Below are 14,206 nucleotides of genomic sequence, written 5' to 3'. Positions count from 1 at the left end.
GTTTCCCGAACGGGAATAATTTAATCCCGAACGGGATTAGGCTTAATTCATGTCCCGTTCGAAACTTAGGCAAAATTTTCCTTGTTCCCGAACGGAACAATGGTGTCCCGAACGGGACAAAGGCAAATTTTGCCTAGTTCCGAACGGAACTACCCTTCCCGTTCGGAAAAGTGAGAAGCCGAGAGCTCTTTCTCGAACGGGAAGGGTGTGTCCCGTACGGGACAAAGGCAAATTTTGCCTAGTCCCGAACGGAATGACCCTTTTCCGTTCGAAAAAAATTAGGGCTGAGGGCTTTGTCCCGAACGGAAATAGCCTTTCCCGAACGGGACAAAGGCAAAATTTGCCTTTTTTCGAACGGGAAAGGTATTTCACGAACGGAAACCTCCTGAAATCATGTATATACCTGCAAAAACACACAAAAACACACCCCGGAATTAAACGGAAATAAATAAACAGATTAAAATTTAAATACGCATAAAAGGAAAATAAAATAAATAAAACAAAACACGTAACCTCTCGAGATTGCCTCTCGAGTGCGCTTTATTTTTGGTCAAAAGCTAGACCGTGGCCCGGAATTTATGTAGGAGTGGTGAACGTGATTTGGTCCACTACTTGATCCGTCAAAGGTCCAAGATACGGCTTGCACCGTTGTCCATTTACTTTGAAGATTTCACCACTAGAATTCTCCAATTCCAAAGCTCCATGACTTGCCACCGTTCGAATCTTGAAAGGACCGCTCCAACGGGATTTTAATTTCCCGGGAAATAATTTGAGGCGCGAGTTGTAGAGCAAGACAAAAGAGCCCTCCACAAACGTTTTGGGCACGATATGAGCGTCATGCCATCGTTTCGTCTTTTCTTTGTAAAGCTTGGCGTTTTCATAGGCATTTAACCGAAATTCGTCCAACTCATTGAGTTGAAGCATACGTTTCTCCCCCGCCGCTTTAAGGTCAAAATTGAGCTTTTTAATGGCCCAATATGCTCGATGTTCAAGTTCCACCGGAAGATGGCATGCTTTCCCAAAAACAATACGATATGGAGACATACCGAGGGGCGTTTTAAAAGCCGTACGATATGCCCATAATGCATCATCTAGTTTCAGTGACCAATCTTTCCTTGTGTTATTAACCGTTTTCTCTAGAATTCTCTTTAGCTCACGGTTAGAAACTTCAACTTGCCCGCTTGTTTGAGGATGGTACGGAGTAGCGACCCGATGATAGACTTTATATTTCCGCATCAAGGCATCGAATTGCCTATTGCAAAAGTGAGATCCACCGTCGCTTATTATTGCTCTAGGAGTACCGTATCGATTCATCAAACGTTTGAGAAAATCCAACACCACTTTGGCATCGTTAGTGGGTAATGCTTCCGCCTCTACCCATTTTGAAACGTAATCTACGCACACCAATATGTATTGCTTTCCAAACGACATAGGAAAAGGACCCATGAAGTCTATTCCCCACACATCAAAAAGTTCCACCTCTTGAATGTTGGTAAGCGGCATTTCATCTCTCTTCGATATGTTCCCCACTCTTTGGCATCGATCGCAATGACTAACAAAGTCTTTCGCATCACGAAATAGCGTAGGCCAAAAGAATCCGCACTCTAGCACACGAGCGGCGGTCCTTGATGTACCATAATGGCCCGCATAGTCCGAGGAATGGCATTGACTAAGTATAGGCATCATCTCTTGTAGTGGTACACATCTCCTCAAAATCCCATCTCCACACACCTTGAAGAGGTACGGTTCCTCCCATAGAAATCGTTTAGCATCGCTCAAGAACTTCTTCCTTTGGTGGTAAGTCAAATCCGGTGGCATTATTTCGGAAGATAGATAGTTTGCGATATCCGCATACCATGGCGTTTCCACTTCCGAAAGTACCATCAACATCTCATCCGGAAACGTTTCATTAATCTCTACGCCACTTATAATTGGTTCCGGAATCTCTAACCTTGACAAGTGATCGGCGACGACGTTCTCCGTTCCTTTCTTGTCGCGAATTTCGATGTCAAACTCTTGCATAAGGAGCACCCATCGGATTAGTCTCGGTTTAGCATCTTGCTTTGCAAAAAGGTATCGAAGGGCCGCATGGTCCGTATAGATGATAACCTTAGAGCAAAGTAAGTACGACCGAAATTTATCCAATGCGAACACCACCGCAAGCATCTCTTTTTCGGTGGTGGTGTAATTGAGTTGAGCACCCGCCAATGTCCGGCTTGCATAGTATATCACGTGAAGCTTTTTCTCCCTCCGTTGCCCCAATACGCACCCGAGTGCTATATCACTTGCATCACACATGAGTTCGAAAGGAAGAGTCCAATCGGGTGATGAAATAATTGGGGCCGAGATAAGGGCTTCCTTCAACCTAGCAAAAGCATCAAGGCAATCATTAGTAAATTCGTAAGGAATATCTTTAACAAGTAAATTAGTTAAAGGACGAGCAATGGAAGAGAAATTTTTGATGAATCGTCGATAAAACCCGGCGTGCCCTAAGAAGGCACGAACTCCTTTTACGGTAGTTGGTGGTGGTAGTTTCTCGATGATTTCCGTTTTTGCTCTATCTACTTCAATGCCGTCCTTGGAGATTTTATGTCCCAAGACAATTCCTTCCTCTACCATGAAATGGCACTTCTCCCAATTCAAGACTAGATTGGTCTCCTCACACCGGGCCAACACTCGTTCAAGATTATTTAAGCATATCTCAAAAGAGTCCCCGAATACCGAAAAATCATCCATGAAGACTTCCATAATATCTTCAATCATATCGGCGAAGATGGAAGTCATACATCGTTGAAATGTTGCCGGTGCATTACAAAGACCAAAAGGCATTCTCCGGTAAGCAAACGTTCCATAAGGACATGTGAAAGTTGTTTTCTCTTGGTCATCCGGGAAGATAAGAATTTGATTGTACCCGGAATAACCATCGAGAAAACAATAATAAGCGTGGCCCGCTACCCGCTCCAACATTTGATCGATAAATGGTAACGGAAAATGGTCCTTCCTCGTCTCCGTATTCAACTTGCGGTAGTCAATACAAACACGCCATCCCGTTACCGTCCTAGTGGAAATTTGCTCACCCTTCTCGTTCTCAATCACCGTCATCCCCCCTTTCTTTGGAACGCATTGAATGGGACTAACCCACGCACTATCGGATATGGGGTATATAATTCCGGCGTCGAGAAGTTTTACTATCTCTTTGTGCACGACCTCCTTCATATTTGGATTCAAACGCCGTTGTCTTTGAGCCGATGCTCTTGACTCGTTTTCTAGGTGGATCTTGTGCATGACCACCGAGGGACTAATTCCTCGGATGTCCGAAATTTGCCAACCGATCGCCAATATATGTTGCTTCACCACTTTGACAACTCTCGCTTCTTGTGTTTCCGACAAGTTGTTTGAGATGATGATGGGAAGAGTCATGTTGTCGCCTAAAAACGCATACCGTAAGTGAGATGGTAACGTTTTAAGCTCAACCTTTGGTGGAGAGATAGAAGAAGGTGGTGTCACGCTCTCTCTTCTAATCAAATTTTCGGCTTTCGGCTCATCTTCTTTGGAATATTCTTCCTCGGAAGTTGCTTGTGTCTCCTCGGAATGGAATATGACTTTTGAAACCGGGAAAAGTTCTTCCACAATTCCATCAACCATATCCAATTTCATGCATTCCACCTCCTCAAAAGTGTTGCGCATAATCCTTTTCATATCAAACTCTACTTTGTCATCATCGATACGCAAAGTGAGTCGTCCGGCGTGCACATCTATCAATGCCCTCCCCGTGTTCATGAAAGGGCGCCCAAGAATCATAGGGCATGTTTTATCCGCCGCATAGTCAAGTACGACAAAATCCACCGGAAAGATGAATTTGTCTACTTTGACTAGAACATCTTCTACCACTCCGTATGGCTTTTTTAGGGAGTGGTCCGCCAATTGAAGCATCATTGATGTTTGCTTCAAAGTTTGATCACCAAAAATATCCCTGAAAAGAAACAAAGGCATTAGATTGATACTTGCCCCTAAATCACATAGACAATTAATTGAATTTAAATCGCCTATTTTGCATGGAATTGTAAAACTCCCTGGGTCCTTAAGCTTGGTGGGCAAGTCACTAAGGATGAGTGAGCTACAATTTTCCGTTAGGGAAATTGTGCCTTTGTCGTCCCAACTCCTTTTCTTCGTTATGATTTCTTTGAGGAACTTCGCGTATTGAGGCATCTCACGCAAAGCATCCGCAAAGCTTATATTGATTTGGAGCTTCTTGAAAATTTCCAGAAATTTATGGAATTTTTGGTTATCCGGCGTCTTCTTCAATCGTCCCGGGAAAGGGACCTTTGGCACAAATGGAGGAGGAGGTGGCGGTTTGACATATGGAAGTTCGGTTACTTCCTCCTCATTTGTTCCCATTGTTAGATCGATCGCTTTCTCTTTACTTGCATGTGGATCATCAAGTTCTTTCCCGCTTCGGAGTTCAATGGCTTTTACTTGCTCCCTTGGATTTGACTCCGTTGTAGACGGTAAACCCCCTTGAGCTCTGTTTTGAAGCGAGATGGCAAGTTGAGAAATTTGAGTCTCGAGATGGTGATTGACGGAAGCTTGGTTCTTAAAACCGGTTCTAACTTCCTCAATAAGCTTGTCAATCTTGCTCCCCTCATCCGTATTCCGATTTTGAAAACCGGGTGGGGGTTGTGGTCGGTAGTTGTTGAAGTTGCCTTGGTTTTGTGGACCACGGTTTCCTCCTTGAAAATTTGCTCCTCCCATATTTGGGTTGGCATTGGCTTGACCCGCATTTTCCCTCCACGAAAAATTAGGATGATTCCTCCACCCCGGATTATAGGTGTTGGAATATGGGTCATTGCCTTGCCTTTGCCCATTGACATAGTTGACTTGCTCATTTGAGTTTTGATGTAGGACGGGGCAATCCATTCCCGAATGATCGTGCCCATCACAAGTCTCGCAACCCATTTGAACTACCGCAAGTTGAGCATTCCTTTGATTTGCTTGTTGTTTGTACATCTCGAGTTGTGCTAGAAGTGTCGCATTCTTCGCTTTCATTGCTTCAAATTCTTGGGTTTGCTCGAGGGTCATGATACCCTTTTGAGGTGGTTGCCTCAACCGCTCGGTTGACCAAGAACAACTATTTGTAGCGAGTTCCTCTAGCAAGTTATTGGCCTCATCATAAGTTTTCTTCATAAGTGATCCTCCCGATGCCGCATCAATTGTTGCCCGTGTAGCCTCATTGGTACCATTGTAGAAAATAGAGACAAGATGCTCCCTTCCTAGATGATGATGCGGACAATTTCTTTGAAGCTCTTTGAAACGTTCCCAAGCTTGGTATAGAGATTCACCATGTAATTGGAGAAAATCTATAATTTCCTTGGTCATCCTCGCGGTCTTACCCATAGAGAAATACTTATTGAGAAAAGCTTGTGCCAATTGCTTCCATGTTGTGATTGAGGTGCTTGGAAGTGATTGAATCCAATTCCTCGCCTTATCCCTCAAAGAGAAAGGAAAAAGACGAAGCTTGATTTGATCCTCCGTCACATTATGGATTTTGAATGTGTTGCATACCTCCGTGAATTTTGAAAGATGGGCGTTTGGATCCTCGCGTTCCAACCCATAAAATTGACAACGACTCTCAAGTAGTTGAATCGTTCCCGGCTTGATTTCAAAATTGTTAGCGAGTATAGGAGGTGCAAAGCATCCATAGTTGGCGTTGTCGACGTTGGGTAAGAAGAATTCACCCAAGGTACGTCTTGCGGGAAGAGGGGCGACCCTCTCGTTTGGCCTATTAAGAGCTAGGCCATCATGTAGTGGAGGTGGAACAATCCCCTCGTGATTCAACGGAGGGTTACGGTCGTCCTCCATTGTTTTGGATTTCCGCGCTGTTTTTCGGATACTTCTTTCGAAGGATGTTAAATCTGACTGAAACGGTTCTAGCGGTTTTCTGGCACGTCGTGTATTAGGCATACACTAACCAAAACTCCTGCGCAAACAAAAACAAGAAAACCAGCGTAAAATCCAAGAATCACAAAGTATAAAAATAACTAAAATTAAATAAAACTAACTCAATCTAAGAATAAGATACTTTTAATTAATTTAATTGCGATTGCTCCCCGGCAACGGCGCCAAAAACTTGTTGGCAAATAATCGCAAGTGTACGATATCGCGCAAGTAATATAACTTGGAAGACCAAGTATCGATCCCACAAGGAACAATGAACTAAACAACTAATTTCTAATATTCTTTAATTGGCTAGTAGGAAAATAAATGGATTTGTGTGAACTAATTATAATCTAAGTGAATTTAACTCAAGTAATTAGACTAAAAATCTGAAATCAAACAATTAAATTGATTTGTAAACAATAATGGTAAAAAGCTCAAGAATTGATAATTCCAAATAAACTAGTAGAAGAATGGATCAAAATTTATCTAGTGATTTTATTGTGAATCGAGCTATTCTAATGCACCGAATCCCGCTCTCTCAAGCCTCAAAGATTCAAATAAAATCACAACCTAATTAGCTAATCAATTATTAACTTGCTCTCACAATATTAAAACTGAATTAAATAACTAAATTGTAATTATGAAGCAAACTCAACGACTACCTAAATTCCAACCCGCTCTCACGGTGTTTTCCTCTAAGTTTTTAATTACCTATGTCTATTTAATTAACAATCTCTCAATTAGTTAATTAAACACAAAATCATGAACAAAGTGATCAAATTAATTCAAGCATTAATCTTAGTAATTAAAACACAATTTTACTCACTTAATGAATCCTAATCCAATTCGAAAACTAGTCTAAGTGTTCATATCAATCCCCGAACAAAGGATTTAGTTACACATGCTTAAGCTTAAATTAAACAAAGAAGAAGATGAAGAATTAAACATAATTAGAACAATAAATACCGGAGTTGTCAATTTCGGAAGAATCGTCTAGATTAAACTTGAAATCTTCACAATCGTTCTTTGCAGAAACTAATAATAAACTACTTATAAACTGCTGAGAAATAGAAGCTAAAACGCTATTTTAAGAGAATGAAAATAAAACTAAAGTAGTCTAAATTATTCTACGTATTAAATTGAGTCTAGTACAAGGTCTTTATATAGTAGGAGAAGTTCCGGAGTCTTCTAATTCGTATTGCAAATTGATTTGTAATAGGAGTTGGAATTGTGAGTTGAAGAAGAATTTCAGTCCAAATCAAATCCTGAAGCACGCGTGTTTTACTCTTGTTCCGTTCGGGAAGCCTTTGGTTCCGTTCGTGACATGCCTAATTTTCCTCTTTTCCGAACGGAACAACCCCTTCACGTTCGAAAAACTCGTTGGCCGAAAGCTTTTGATATCAGATTCCTTCTTGAGTCCCGAACGGGACAAGGCTTTTCCGTTCGGGACTCATGCTCATTCTGCATGTCTTCCGTTCGGAACTCATCTTTTTCGAACGGAACAATCCTCAATCTCGTTCGTAACTTCAATTCCTTCGTCCGCAAGCTACGCTTTTCACTCGTACACGCAATCCACCATAATTTTGCCCCAAATAGTCGGTTTTCACCTAATTTCCACTGAAATACTAACAAACACTATTAAACGTAAAAACGCCAGATAATGTATAAAAACAATACTACACATAATAAAAACCGACTAAAATCGACCCTAAATATAGGAGTAAAATACTCCTATCATTCGTGCATCAATTTCTTTATGTTCTTGTATGTCTTTTCATATTCCTTAAATTTTGTGGTTTTGATCTGTCATCTTTTTGAATTGTAGATTTTTGTTGTTTACTCCTCTTTTCCCCTCAAAAAGTTTTTAAAAATTGTTGATAGGTCAGAAAATGGCCAAAATACCATAGATTACATGAACCTTAGGAGCTCTACTCTCTCGGATGAGCAAGTTTTTAAAATTCAATCTAAGAATGGTTTCCCGTAAGATGTCAGGTTAAAAAAAAATTCGATCTCTTTTTTAGGACTCATCGTTATTTCGATTCATCTAATGAGATTTTTTTATTTGAGTGGCACTTCCTCGTTGGACTTATGTTTTCTTTAGGCCTCTTTATTTTTGATATATGTTGCGATTTAGATATTGCTCCTGGACAGCTTCACCCTGATACTATCTGAATCCTCGTCTACTTCTTAGAGTCTTGTAGACTTTGGGGGCAAACTCTTTAAATGGATGTTTTGAATTAGTTTTGTTCTTTTCCACATAAAGATGAGATTTTGTTTTTGCTAGTGGTAGACCAGGGAGATCTACCATTAAGTTATCGTGTTTGGAAGTTTGGAGGTCAAAACTTTTCTTTATTAGGCATGACTTGAGCCGTTGCTAATTTCTTTAACGTTTTTTTTCTTTAAGTTAAAATTTTCCCCTTCTCCTTTGAATTTTGATGAGTCTAAGTTAGCTGCCAACTTAACACTTTGATGTAAGTCGGCGGGGCCTTCAGTACCGTGTATATAGATTACGTTAAAAAATAAACAGATGTGAAAAGGTATATAACAACTCATCGGACTACCCCGGGAACTTTGAGCATATTAACAAGTAATTAGACCAAGGTTGGAATGCAACAATCATTCAACTATATACATATAGAATAGTTGAAAACTAGTATCAATTTATAAATATAAAATTTGCACACATTACAATAGAACTTGCAAATACTTTTATTGGTCAAGCAGTAGCTCATGAATGGAGGAGGTGAATTGAGAGTTAAAAACTTTTCCAAAAAATATGATAAGATAAGGAGTTAGTTTAAGTTGATAAAGTATATCATTGCCAAGCTAAATAAATATGGATAGACTTGCCAGTTTGTCTAAGATTTAAGTAAAATAAAATTTTACAAGAGTTAGAGATCAGAACTTTGAAGATAGACTTAGTTTGAAAAACTTTTTTTAAACCTTATAAAGCATAAGCAAAGTAAATCAAAAGATAAAGCATAAAGCATAAAGAACACGTCAGATTTTTATATTGGTTCGGCAACACTGCCTACGCCCACTCCTTAAAGATTCCTACTCTTAAGTATTCTACTCTTCAATTCTTATCACAGGCTAGAAAAAAAGCCTTAAAAATACAACCCTATTTCTATCTAGAAGCTAGTCTGTAATTTATAAGTTGATTTGTTAGCTTCAACAAAGTATTTCCCTTTAAAAATATAAACCTAATTCTACCCAGAAGATAGTCTATAACTTACATCATAATGATAACAAATTCAATAATTTGGAAGCAATTCTCTGTAATGCACGCAAAAAATCCATCGAATTCAAATTAAGAAGTACAATAATATTTTTAATTTTTTCATTAAATTTCTTATTTGCTCAAAAAAAAAGCTAGAATCTAATTAATTAGAAAAAAAAATTTAAAAAAAAAACTGAATTTCACTTGAGACATTAGTCGTGTATTTTGTGTGTTAATCTTCAAAAGTGTGAATATCTATAAAACTAAGCCCAGCTAATAAAGTAAAGAGTTAATTAGAGGAAAAACGGGAATCAGCCAAATTACTTAGATAAATACGGTCCTAAGTTTCATTTTAGAGATTTAGACCTTCTTTTCTTTTTTTTTGATTTCTATGCTTTCTGGTTTTGACAAATACGATCTTGTTTTTTTGTTCTTCAATTAAAAATTCAGTTCAAACCCTAACATAACCAAAAAAGCGGCAACCTTCGACTCAATTCCTCCGCCATCACTGAAGCAGAGGTCGCCTTCTCCTTTCATTACTAGGTTTGCCAACAGAATTTAAATTTCTTCGCCGGAAATCGCATTCCGCCATGACTGAAGCGGCAAGCGGCAGCGGTGACGACGGAGCGGAGATGAAGAAGCGTGGCGGTGAGAAAGGTTTTCATAGACAAATCTCTTTCTTTTAACACCCCACAAAAAGAATGGGATAATTCTCCATGATGAAGAAGCTCTACTCCATTTTTTTCTATTATTTTTAAAGTAATGGTTAATTTCAACTCTACTTATTGAGTTTTGTTGGGTTCATTATGGAGGTTGGTGGTAGATTGTCGTGGATGTTTATGGATCTGCTATTTTTTTATTGTTTGAGTGTTTTGCTGGTCTTTGATGTCGATCAAGAAGCTACAACAATTTTTGATTTTTGGTGTTGCACAACCTGCACTCTAAGTGTTTGAGGAAATGCTTATGAGAATTGTAATGTTTTTGAGTGTTTGGGTAACCAATGGCTAACATCAGGTAAACCGTTGGGTAACTTGTAGAGAAGATGAGGCTGATGTCATTCAGTGAATTAGCCAAGGAGATCCGCTTGGAGAAGGGGATAGCGGCGCTGCGACAACGTAAAATGTTTATGGATTTGCTCATTTTTTTGTTGTTTGAGTTATGAGAATTGTAATGTTTTTGGGTGTTGGGTAACCAATGGTTAAGATTAGGTAAATCGTTGGGTAATTTGTAATAAATTTTATTTTGAATATATTATTCATAGTTATGCGAGACTGCGAGAAGCGAAATTGATGATCAGCCTGCACTCTAGGTGTTTGAAGAAATGCTTATGAGAATTGTAATGTTTTTAGGTGTTGGGTAACTAATGGTTACTATTGGGTAACCAATTGGATAACTTTGTAATAAATTTTATTTTGAATATATTATTCATAAAATCGTTAGTTAACTGGTTGTCGTCGCCGGAGATGGCGGATCTGTTGTGATAAAATTTATTTTGTTGCTATTTTACCAATCGTTAGTTAACTAATTTTTCTTTTATGAACGATTGTGGTGATGTGGTGGTGGTTTGATTTTTGGTGTTGCACTGCCTGCACTCTAACTGTTTGAAAAAATGCTTATGAGAATTGTAATATTTTTGGGTGTTAGATAACCAATGGTTAACATTAGGTACACCGTTGAGTAACATGTAATCAATGTTATTTTGAATAAATTATTAATAAAAACGTTAGTTAACTGTTGCTGAATTTTATTTTGTTGCTATTTAACTAATGGTGTACTAAAAGTACATCAATGATCTTGTTTTTAGTACAATGTTGGTTAACAAATGGTTAATCAATAATTTTAAATTTTAAAAAAGACGATTTAGATTTTATTTGACGGTTGATGTGGCTGTGATGAAGATGGAGGGATTTGTAATAGGATTTTCAACTAGTTTAATGAAAATGGAGATTTGAATTTGTAATAGTTTTGTTTGTTGGTTAACCAATAGTGTTAGTATACCGTTGGGTAACCAAAATCGTATTTCTGAGATTAAAAAAAATATTTTTGAGAATAACAAAAGTCGTTTTTGCAAAAAAAAAAAGTTCAGATTGTATTTTTCAAAAAAAGATTTTGAGGTAGTATTCTTGAGAATATTTTATCTTTTTTTGGTATTTATCTAAAAAAACCCTAAAGTAAATACCCAAATTAACAAAACCCATTCCAAAATTATCATTTAGTATAATTTATAAAATATAATTCAAGCTTCACAATAGAAAATTGACAAAAACCTAATTATGTGGATTAACTAAACAAATCTCAAATAGTTTTGCAAGTGGTTTTTTCTTATTCGCAGATATAGAAGCTGTGCTAATAGGAATAGCAATGGAAAGGAGATTCTCCCATTTCCACGAGAACCCTAGAATCTCCATCAATTTCTCTCATGAGTACGGAAAGTCGGGAATAGGAAAAGATTATTTTCCATCCACGGAAATGAGATGGAGATCTCCATCCCCGTTCTATAGGAACCCGATTTATTTTTATATAATTTATATTATAATTTTTAATTTATTATTCATATTATTCATAATGTTTTTAATAATTTAATTTAATTGCTAAAGAGAAAATAATTATTTTTTTATTTAAAAGAGACTTTTAATTACTTACGAAATGAGATAAAAAAAGTTTGGAGAACTTTTTATTGTATTTTGATTATTTTATTTTAATATTTAAAACTGTTGAATATTTTAGATGATTAATTAATATTTGAGATAATTTAATTTTATAATATTTTATATTATTGATATTGAATAATTCATATTTATTTTCTCAAATATTTCATAAAAATAACAAAAATATTTAAATATTCATATTAAAATTATACGGGGATGAGGGAATGGAGAATCCACGGATAGGAATAAGGATGGATTAATCCCCATCAAATAAATGGGAACGGGGATGGAGATTCCCCATAGAAGTAGGGACGGGGATGAGGATAGCTTCCCCACTCCCACCACGCCCCGTTGCCATCCCTATATGTTAGAAATAAAAAGCAATGAAAAATGCGATGTAGGAGAGCATGTTAAATAAAAATTAAAAAAATTACATACGCTTCAAAGTGAAAAAGTCAAGGATGTAAATAAAATAACAAAACAACATATGATGCATAATTTCCTCTTAAAAAAATTGATGATCTAATATCTCAAAAAATCTCGACCTTTAGTTACTGTTTACTTCCATCCCGACGTTGCAAAATCGTCAACTTTACTTAAATCTACACTTTTGAATTTCGATTACCCTCAAGTATTAAATTATTATTTTTCACTAAAAAAAATCAATTTAACCCTTCACTTTTACCTTATATTCTAAATATTATTTAATATTATAAATTGAACAAAAAACACCATACTCGCTATAATGAAAAAATAAATCATTATTTTTTTCAAGTAAAAAAATGTCAATTTAATATTTGAGAGTGCAATTTAAATTCAAATATGTAGATTTAGGGGTAATTTTCACCAACCGTCCTTGAACTTTCGTCTATCTCCTCCAACCGTCCCTGAACTTTAATTCATATCCTAATCGTCGCTGGACTTTAATTTCATATCCCAAAGGTCTCTAACGTCATTTATATAGTAATTCCATCCAAATTAATTTTTTATTTCTCCATATAAACATCATCTCACCATTTTTAATTTGCATCAGCTAGACGTCTAATTATGTTTTTAGATCAACAAACTGTATTTAATTACGATAAAAATGATGTTAGAAACTTTTGGGATATGAAACTAAAGTTCAGAGACAATTGGAATATGAATTAAAGTTCAGAGACAGTTGAGGGGGAGAGATAAAAGTTCAGGGACATTTAATGAAAATTATCCTAGATCTAGATATGTTTGGCGTTTTTATAACATTATGGTGAAGTGGTTGTCAAATAAGAACCGAATCGGCTAGTTCGACTGGAAAAACTGAAAACCGATCAGATCAACGGTTCGGGTTGTACTAATACCCGCATAATAAGAGAATTGCTAATTTTATCAAACCGGTCGAAAATCCATTAATATAGATGAATTAAACTGGAAAACTCACTCTGGTTCAACCGAACATTAAAAACCTGCTAATTGTCCTTATTAAAAAAAGAGCAAATTACTCTAAGACCCCTCATGTTTGTCATAATTTACAGTTTGGTACCCCTTGTTTGAAAATCAAACGATTTAGTACTTCAGTTTTGATTTTGTAAACTATAAGACCCTTCTATTAAATATAGGTACCAAATCGTTAACGGAATGAAACACGGGTACTAAATCGTTTGCAAAACGTTTGAAAATGAGGTACCAAATTGTTAAAATAATTAAATGTCAGGTACCAAATCGTTTATATAATTGATACTGCGGTACCAAATCGTTTGAAAGTAAATATTAAATTATTAACGGAACTAAAAGAAGGGTCTTATAGTTTAAAAAATCAAAACTGATGTATCAAATCGTTTAATTTTCAAACAACAAGTACCAAACTGTAAAATATGACAAACGTGAAGGACCTTAAAGTAATTTGCTCTAAAGAAAAAGAAGGATATGGACGACAAGGGTAGTATTCGAGCTCAGGTGACTGAAAAATTTCAGCCTATCATACTAAACAAGAATATATATTTAAAGTCTATTTATAGATATATATTGAATAACTGTGGTGGCTGATTATATATACCACATTACACATCGTATAAAAATAAAATGCTCTCTTTATTACAAAATAATAATTCATTTTTCTTTTATTAAGAAACACAATTAATATTTTAATTTTTTTTATAATTTTATCTGCATTTTTCTATCATATTTTTTAAAATAATTATTTGAGACAAAAAAAATTGTTTTAAAATAGAGAGAATATCTTTTTATAAGAGAAGTATAATTCATTCATATTAAACCCGGTTGAACTTCAAACCCTTAACCCTCTATTATTAGTGGTTGTATCATTGGGCCGGTTTTGACAATATTAGATGAAACTGGAGTTAAAAGTGGAGGTTTTTTTTTGAAATATTTAGGTAATAATTAATCCACTTTATACTTAAAGCAA

At 36.4% G+C, this 14,206-nt stretch overlaps 1 protein-coding gene and 1 non-coding gene across 2 annotated transcripts; one reads left to right on the top strand and one right to left on the bottom strand.

Annotated features, from left to right (window-relative positions):
* Positions 1 to 368: 368 nt before the first annotated feature.
* LOC126678441 (uncharacterized) lies at positions 369 to 3,699 on the bottom strand. Its single transcript, XM_050373339.1, has 4 exons — positions 2,202 to 3,699; positions 1,443 to 2,015; positions 675 to 1,091; positions 369 to 403 (listed from the first exon to the last, which is right to left on the bottom strand). The coding sequence occupies exons 1-4, from the start codon at positions 3,697 to 3,699 to the stop codon at positions 369 to 371; spliced, it is 2,523 nt and encodes an 840-aa protein (XP_050229296.1).
* Positions 3,700 to 5,272: 1,573 nt separating this feature from the next.
* LOC126679655 (small nucleolar RNA R71) lies at positions 5,273 to 5,379 on the top strand. The gene has a single exon (XR_007640941.1). It is a non-coding gene; the product is annotated as a small nucleolar RNA R71 (small nucleolar RNA).
* The last annotated feature ends 8,827 nt before the right edge of the window (positions 5,380 to 14,206 follow it).

This window comes from Mercurialis annua, linkage group LG4 (genome assembly GCF_937616625.2).
Source record: "Mercurialis annua linkage group LG4, ddMerAnnu1.2, whole genome shotgun sequence".
In the NCBI taxonomy this organism is placed as follows: Eukaryota; Viridiplantae; Streptophyta; class Magnoliopsida; order Malpighiales; family Euphorbiaceae; genus Mercurialis; species Mercurialis annua.
Note: the sequence above shows the minus strand (reverse complement) of the source record. Positions and strands in the feature narration are given on the sequence as shown.

Excerpts from the sequence above, each read along its gene's own strand:
- LOC126678441 (XM_050373339.1), bottom strand. The coding sequence starts at position 3,699 with ATGAAAAGGATTATGCGCAACACTTTTGAGGAGGTGGAATGCATGAAA. Across the intron at positions 2,016-2,201 it reads TGCAAGCCGGACATTGGCGG|AGTTTGACATCGAAATTCGC; the intron begins GTGCTCAACTCA and ends TCCTTATGCAAG. Across the intron at positions 404-674 it reads GGAATTGGAGAATTCTAGTG|GTATATACATGATTTCAGGA; the intron begins GTGAAATCTTCA and ends GTGTTTTTGCAG.